The 8767-nt window shown below is 30.8% G+C and overlaps 1 protein-coding gene across 2 annotated transcripts in view; it reads left to right on the top strand.

Moving 5' to 3' along the window:
* Nucleotides 1-668: 668 nt before the first annotated feature.
* LOC142326260 (superkiller complex protein 3-like) overlaps nt 669-8767 on the top strand; it is a 31557-nt gene continuing 23458 nt past the window's right edge. For both annotated transcript variants that reach the window (XM_075368581.1, XM_075368582.1), the window contains exons 1-3: nt 669-807; nt 6706-7019; nt 8293-8466. In XM_075368581.1, coding sequence (XP_075224696.1) covers nt 6744-7019; nt 8293-8466 — 450 coding nt within the window. In that variant the 5' untranslated portion in view covers nt 669-807; nt 6706-6743. The remainder of the gene's footprint in view (nt 808-6705; nt 7020-8292; nt 8467-8767) is intronic.

Raw genomic sequence — 8767 nt, 5'->3', positions numbered from 1 at the left:
TTTTTTTATCTAATCCATCTTTTTTTTATCTACCCCTTATAAAGGTTGAGAATCACTGCAATAGACCATTATAAAGTTATAAATGTATTTTGCTATAATTCCGCGAATGCAACTATTAACAATACTAGAATTTTATTCAATAATTACAGCCTTTCAAAATTTTAATTTAGCATAACATAATTTTGTGTCCTTATATTAGTCATTAATGACATTGTATTTTAAAAAGATGTAATTTGGCAAACAAATCTTTTTTATGTAATGCATACTTTTTAATTGTAAAATATACATTATCTGCTGTTATCTAAAGAAAAATTCAGGAGATTCAAAAGGCTTATTTGATATGTCTCAAATTAAAAAAGTTAAAACTATAAAAATATAAGTCTATCGACAGTAGTATTGTCAAGAATCTGCATAGGAATTGTATCTTCGACACAGTTGTTTTTTTTATTCTATCCTGTAGCTTTAAGCATTAAATGAAATGAAAAAGATTTCTTGTACACGATAACTTAAAAATTTTGAATGTTGTTGACAAGACCGTTTTTCACCAAAAAATAGATTTATATTGATTTATTCTTTGTACATTAACAGGTATTACTAAAGACAGCAGTTCTTGGCATGCTCAGTGTATGCTTAGCAAAGCTCATCTGAAATTACTTTGTTATTATGATGCTGAAATATGTGCTAAATGCTAAGAAGTATAATCCAGATCCAAAATTTAAGAGTATTATTGACACGCTATTAGCTGAAGCTCAAGTGCATTCAAGAGATGAAAAAAAATGGAATCAGAGTATTGACATCTGTAAACAAGTATGTAGTATTAATTAAGATTTTATTTTGGTTGCTACATATACCATATATAAAAATAGTTAAATTTTATCTTAGATGATTTCAAACTTTTTACTTGAAGCTAGAGCGTTTTACCACATTTTTGCACTCCCTAAGATTTGGCCTTGTTTCTTAAATTTATTAATAATCAAATGCTTTAGAACAAAGGGTAGAAGATGAAATAGATAGATGTAAAAGATCTGTTGTTAATTAATTTATAAATAAACTTGTTTTGTAGGTTTTACTCTTGTTTTGTTTTAAATACTGATGTTTATGGATATCTTTTTATTAACACTTTCTTGAAATAGGTAGTCTTTAAATTACCACTTTTGCTGCTAAGCCTGCAGATCTGCAGGAAAGCATGAATATGAATCCTTCCCACTTTTTCTACTCCATTTCTGTAGTCTTTGATATTTCTCATTGCATTAATTATGGAGAGATGCAGGGCAGGTTATTTTGAATGATTTTATATATTACAATATAGTACTTGGAGAGGTCTATGTTTTATTGCAGTGCAGTCTGATCATGGGGGGGGGGGGGAGGGTTTGGTTATAAGTATTTTTTCTTAGTTTTTTTCTCAGTCAGATGAAAGTTTTTCTTCAGTTTATTTTAAAATAATCTAGGAGTTAAATTTATGATTTTTTTTGGTTAAGTCTTGTAACTTGATAGCTTTTTATAATTAAAAAGCTGGTATAAGCTTTTTATACCATCTGATGTAAGTAAAAATAAAGGTCCTTTGGTACATACATAACATTTGTATCTGCATTTGTTTATTTTGAATGCTTTCTTGAAATAGGTAGTCTTAAAATTAACACTTTTGCTATTAAGCCTGTAGATCTACAGGAAATATAAATTCTTTCCGCTTTTTCTACTGCAAATTTTTCTCATTACATTGATTATGGAGGGATACAGGCCATGTTGTTTTGAATGATTTTATGTTACAATCATTTGGAGAGGTCTGTTTTTTATTACAATGCATATTTTTACTTAGTTGTACTATTATTAGGTTATTGTACATTCTCATCCATTTGACCAGAGAATAGTCGTCTACATTTTTTGTTAGGTAGGACCTGCTTATGTAAGGTTCTACCTTTTTCTATCCACTGCAATGAGGTTTTGCAGTGACCTGGCAAAACTCCAGGACCTTACATCAACGGAGGAGCATGATCAGTATCTAACATAAATTTAATTATTTATTTTTGTAGACAGAATTATGTTTACAGAATACTTAAGAAGCGGTAGTAAAAAAAATAGTGCGTATTTAAATAAAAATATGATTTGATTAAAATTAGAAATTTGTTTAAAATTGATTTGTTTAAATTTTATGTCGTTATATTACATAATAAAAAATACTCACTGAAACAGTAAAAACTTCTCCAACAATAGTTCAAGTTTTCTTTTGAAACAAGACGGTAATTTTAAAAGAGCACCAGGTTCCTGCACCCACACATTTTACCCACTTTAAAACAAGTGCTTTCGCCATCCATCCTTTTTCTTGGCACCTGTCAGTGACATAGCAACAAGTCATTTTACACTCTTTGGAAAGTTTTTTCTTTAATTGCAATAAATGATAGAAATTTTTGCCAACTACAAGTATCATCAACATGATTGTACATTGCTGTTTTACATAACCACTAGTACTGTTTTACAAAGTAAAACTGCAAACAGTGTTATCACTGACAGAGTTAATTGTTGAATCTGCTGCCGTGTGGAAGTAAACTGATGTTTGATTGGCATTTGCTATCTCTCCCATTAGAAAGCTATTTTCTTGTCATAGCTGAATTAAATAACTCTAAAAGGTCAATAATTTTTCCTGAAAGGTATTTGACAAACATTGACATGCAGATGTATGTTTTGTTATTTATAGTTCATACCTATACATAAAACAATTTAACTATCCTAGACTTGCTTTAAAATTCAGTATTTGAAGTTTCCTCACAATTTGTGCGGCTTTTAATCGGGTCATCTATTGAAACAGCAAATCCTTGCTCGCATATATCTTGAATGTAAGAAAACTACTGCTCTTCTACTTGAGGGAAGTTCCAAATTCAGTCAGATAATACTAAAGTAGTACTGTAAAAAGATACTGCTTCTCTTTTTCTTTCTCCGATTTCTTATACATGATTCTGGAATATCATAGTTACAGCCTGCTGCACAATTACAGACATCCTCAGCTAAGCGAATAACTAATTTTTCGCCTACTGTAAATAATTTAAAATTTTTTATAAAATTCATTTTTACTAGTTTGCTTAAAGTTTACTAATTGAAAAAATTTAGTATAACTGAATATATAATCTTCCTTCATTCAACTAAAACAAAATGAATACTGTTACAAGTTTATCTGAAATGACTTGTGTTTTATATAAAATTACAAGATGATTAATAATAACATATGTTATAATAACTGAAAATGCAGAGATAAACAAAATGCTTATGACAAAAGTTTGTTTATAAACAGGCAATTATGATATAGTCTACATAACAGATGTGACTCAGCATTAATGATGTGAAATCAAAAGTAATTAGAATATATGCTACAATTTGTTTTGGTTACTACCATATATTGTGTATTATATTACAATACGTAGTACAGTAGTAAATACAAATATTGGACCCTCATTTGGAAATCCAGCTTGTCACATGCACCCATAAATTTCATGTTCCTTTTTAAGAAAAAAGGTGTGTGTTTTACATGAGTCAATACAATATACAGTTTTATGCATTGTACATGAACTACACCAAACTTTGGTTTTCTTGGTTATAGACGTGAAAATATTCTCACAAAAAATTAAATTTGTGTTCTTACTTTAACTACATAACACAAAAAACTTTATTGGCAAAGGAGGATATATGCACTAAACATTACATAAGAGTTTAAGTTAAATTCATGTATTTTTTTGTCATAATTGATGACAGCATTAAATATAATGAGTTGTATGTATGCAGCTTTGACAATATCTTTTATTTCTATATGTAGTGTAGAAACTTTTTAAGTTACTGTTGATTTGTTCCAAATTATAAGAACAGAGCGTAAAAATAGTTGTTTATTTTTAAATCTCTTTCATAAGTAAATAGTACAATTTTAATTTAGTTAAAATTGCATACATGTAATTGTAGCATTAAAATTGCAATATATTGAAATTTGGATGATGTCTTAAATCATGTAACTACCATGCCTTACTAAAATCAACAGATAACTTTTAAATATGTAAACAACATCCACAGAAACACAGATTTTGCAAAGATGATTTTGCTATGAATGGTTTCTAACAGTGGGTGGGGTATAAACATGTCATTATGAAGACAATAGCTTTGTACGCATGAATGCATGATGATTAATTTACTGCAGGTTCTGATATGTTATTGCTGAGGAGTCTGTTGAGTTATACAGTTAACACACCAGCATTGTACTTTAATATGTAGTGTGATGTTAAAAATTCACTATGAAGGCATGTCCTGTGGTTTCATTTAGTTGTGTGATTTATAGTTACTGTGTCAAGTGTGTTGTGTTAGTGAATAAATATGCCAAGGAAGTAAATGATCCGGATAGCTTCTGTTATCGTATGTGGGGAATTTGACTTTAAAGAACAATGATGAAATTTGACTCCACTTGTTAAAAAAATGTTATGAACTATACTTTGGCTTTAAATTTGGGGTTCAGGATAGGAACTGGGTCCCTTACACCTGCTGTTTGATCTGTGTGAAATGTCTGATAGACTTTGCAAGGCGCAATTGTCACATGAGTTTTGCCATATTGATGAATGTGTGGTGTCAGAACACAAGATCATTTGTCAGATTTCTGTATTACAAAGATAAAAGAAATAAGTAATAATTCCAAACACAGTGCAGTACCAGAATTTGCCATCTGGTAAAAGGCTTATGGTTGGTACTGTCTCCAAGGCCATTATCATATCCTCCTCCAATACATGTAACTTTAGAAGATGAATTGGAATACAAGGTAGCCACTAAAGTTTGTTATGAGGAGTATGATAATCCTACTTTTGAAACAGAGTCGAAAAATCTTATCTGATAACTCAAACTGAATTAAATAACTTTTTTCAGGAGAAACAAGCAGAGCTTTTGTGATCTAGGCTGAAAAGCTGAAATCTTCTCCATACTGACACTGAAGTTTGTTTCTTTCATAATTGTCAGGAAGATTTATATTCTGAAGAAAATAATTTAGTGTATTTTAACAATATTAGGGTTGATATAGATGCACTTCATCATGAACATAGCTGGAGAATGGAAACTGTTCATTGATTGTTTGAAAACTAGTTTAAAGGATGTCCTTTAATACAGTGGCAACAAACTTTCTTCTGATCCAATATCTTATGCGACTAACTTGAAAAAAAAGTATGACAGTATGATAATCCTGTTAGAAATAAATCAGTAAACAATTACCATTAGACTAGATGTTGTAATTTAAAAGTTGCATTTAATGGGTTTCCATCTCTGCTACTAAATTTTTTTGCTTTTTTTGTGATTGGGACACCAGGGACAAAACAAATCATTTTATCAGAAAGAAATGGGCGAAAGGTGAAGCACTTATGCCTGGACAGAACAATGTTGTTTGTACATTCCCCACTAGTTAACTTAAGAAATAATTCTTATACCTCAACTACATGTAAAGTTTGGGCTTTTCAAAACCTTATTTAAGGCAATGGGGAAAAATGTTCTGGGTTTCATTATTTGAAAGAAAAAGTTAAAATCAAGTAATACATTTTTGAAAGGAAAAAGAAAAGGAAGAACTGATAAGGTAAATTGAAAAGTCAGCATGGATGTCATTTAGTTGTAAAAAAAATTTTATAAAATCATAAATCCCCCAACTACTGTGACATTATGGGTGTATTTATTACAGTAAATTAACAAAATTAAAACATGTATGGGTTATAATAAAAATTCATTTTTTGGATTCACACCTGGATTTCTTTCTGGACAATCTCGATGGCATCAGTGATGAGCTTTGATAATATCTTCACCATCAAATCTCAGTCATGGCAAACAGGTACCAGTGACAGTGGAGTGAAATAATGCTTGCAGAGTATTGTTTGACGTTAAAGAGCGATGTTCCATAATATGGCAATTTTCATGAATTTTATCGTTGATTTTCATCGTCAGTTCATCAGTCACAAGGCTAGGCCGACCAGTGTTGTCAAATTTAGACTAGGCACAGGGTCCGCGCTTCTGCGGTCTCAGTTAGTTAGTTTGAGGAAATCATGTTAGGTTGACCGTGATGTCTGTTTGAGGCCTACGTGAAGGCAAAATTTGATTTGTGTTTTACTAATGTAAATGTCTGCGGAGGCATTTACATCGGTGGCATCCCAACTGAGGCCTGGTTGATGACTGTGAGATGTAATCAGTTAGAGGGACCTCTGTTAAAGCCCCTCGGGGCTAGGAACAGAGAGGTGGTGTGGCGACCGGAAACATCACAAGTTGGATGTCTTCCCCTACAGGGCTATGATGAGGCTAGACTGAAAGATGTCATTGCCAAGGTACTGAAGATGAACTCTGGTAAAGCCCATAAGGGCAAAGTACAGAGGGGGTGGTGAGGTGACCGAAACCATCACATACAAGGTGTCTTCTCCTGTGTGGTGAGTTGCAGACTGATATCTCATCTTAAGCTATCATAGTAAATATATTGTTGAACAAAATTACATTTTCCAGAACTGAAAGATATTAATTTGTATTTTATGGCGTACAAAAATTTAATGAAGATTTTTATTAAACGTAAACAAATTACTCTATTTATTTATCAAGTTCTGAAATATTAACAGGGAGCAACACAATTACTTTTTGATTGTAACTTTAATTTTACTATTGGGTAGAAATTGTTGGCAAGTTTATAATTCTAATTTATTGTTATGATTTTAAACGTTACAGTTGTTAATAGAAGACAGAAATAATGCAATGGCTTTGGAATGTATGTGCAGAGCTCATATACATTTAGAAAAGTGGGATATAGCAAAAACTTGTTAGCAAAACTGGAAACTATGTATACCAGTAGTGATAATGAGGTTACTGCTATATTACTTCGAGTTCAATTAGCTGAGCTAGCCGATAAGGCTATGCCACCTCTTGATATACTTTTTGGTATTACTGTTAAACATCCTGACTCACCAGATGCTTGGTATCATCTAGGTATGCGTTGTTTAGAAGAAGATGAGATTCAACAATGCATTAATGCATTATTTAAGGTACTTTATTGTTTATTCATGTTTATATTAAAGATAAATATACTTTTTCCATTTTGTTTATTGAAATTTATTGTTTTATATAGTGTGCAAACCTTGATTTAGTTTAGTGTATTATTATAACGAGTGTTTTGAAGAGGATCCAATTTTTTGAATGTGGATTTATAATTTATCCAAGAGTAAATTGTATATTACACTATTTGTCTCCATTACTGTACTCAGGTTATTGTATGCGAAAGATGAAATAACTTTGTGATACACCATTGTCATTTCAATATCCATTCTTTGTTGTGTATCAGTTATGTTGTTTGCCATGAATTAGATTGCAGAAATTTATCCAATTTATCAGTTGAAATTTCATTAGTTTGTAATTTGCAAGAGATGAACATTATCATGTTTCTATATAAATGTTTGGAGAGCAGAAGTGTATGTAACCAAAAGATACTAGGTGATATCACTTTTAACAACTGAAATATCTGATTATTCAAAAGAGTGATAAACTCATCCGTAAGAAATATTTCTAGAAAATTTTTTAGAAAGTTATCTATATTAACATTTTAATTAGATTATTTGCAACAGTGAAACATAATGTGACAGCATTCATAATAGGTCAATGCAACAGCATAATGCTGTCTTCACTGCTGTCAAATTGGAACTCCTTTAGCCCCATTTTCGGGTTGGAGAACAACCAGAGATCACAAAATTCCATGTCTAATAAGTAAGGGGTCTGGTGATCTTAGGAGTTCCATACTTGACCAAGAAATCCTGGATTACATATGAAGAAAGGGCTGTAATTATCATGATGCAGAACCTCTAGGTAGTATGTTTGTTGGAAATTTGGCCTTATGGTGGGTATTCATATCCACAACTTCATAAAAAATATAATAAAAATAAAAAATATAACTGGTCAGCATTACTTTCACTTAGCTCTTCATTTGTTTTGTTTGCATTGGTGTTGAGGATGATGGTGACTTTCTTTCTTTCTTCTATTCAAATGAAAACAGTTTTGGCTTAAATTTCATAACCGCTGCGCATGCTCAAATCATTCATTAAAATCATGTAATTAGTTCTACAGAACTATCATTAATGCCGATGTCATTTGCAATTTCTTAGTCGGTCGAAAATTTTCCTTATCAAATTAAATATTTTGTAAATGAAATGTGGATTTTGGTCTGATGACAGCCAGCCACTGTGCTGGTATATTTATTTGATTACTTAGGATGTTTTTTTAACTAGTAGATATTTAATATGTTTATGGTTTGTTCTACTTTTATAGGCTGGAAAATTAGCACCTTACTGGTATAAAGTTTACTTAGAACTGGGTAATTATTATGTTACTCATGATTTAGTAAAAGCTAGATGTTGTTACAAAAAAGCTTTGTATCTTAATAAACGGTCTTCTGAAGTGGCAATGGCTCTTAGTGATATATACAGGATTCAGGGAGAGACAGTAAGTATTTTAAATTAATATTTATGTCTTGTGTGCTTGAAAATTATTATTTTAAATTGTTAAAAGAATGCTCATGAAAAGAAAATGTAAGAGTGATCTAACTTTTTGACATCAAATTAAGACACCTTTCTGCTTATGTTTATAACAACATATGAACTCATGTTTTCCTACTGTTACTTGTAAAAACTGAAACTGTTGCTCATTTCCTTTTTTCAATAATTTATAATGCGATTGAGATATCTTTTTATTGTAATATCTATTTTTTCAAATGTAATAATTACAAAAATATTTTAACACAGTT

The sequence above is a fragment of the Lycorma delicatula genome, chromosome 6 (assembly GCF_047948215.1).
Source record: "Lycorma delicatula isolate Av1 chromosome 6, ASM4794821v1, whole genome shotgun sequence".
In the NCBI taxonomy this organism is placed as follows: Eukaryota; Metazoa; Arthropoda; class Insecta; order Hemiptera; family Fulgoridae; genus Lycorma; species Lycorma delicatula.
This window is presented reverse-complemented; position numbering and strand designations above follow the sequence as displayed.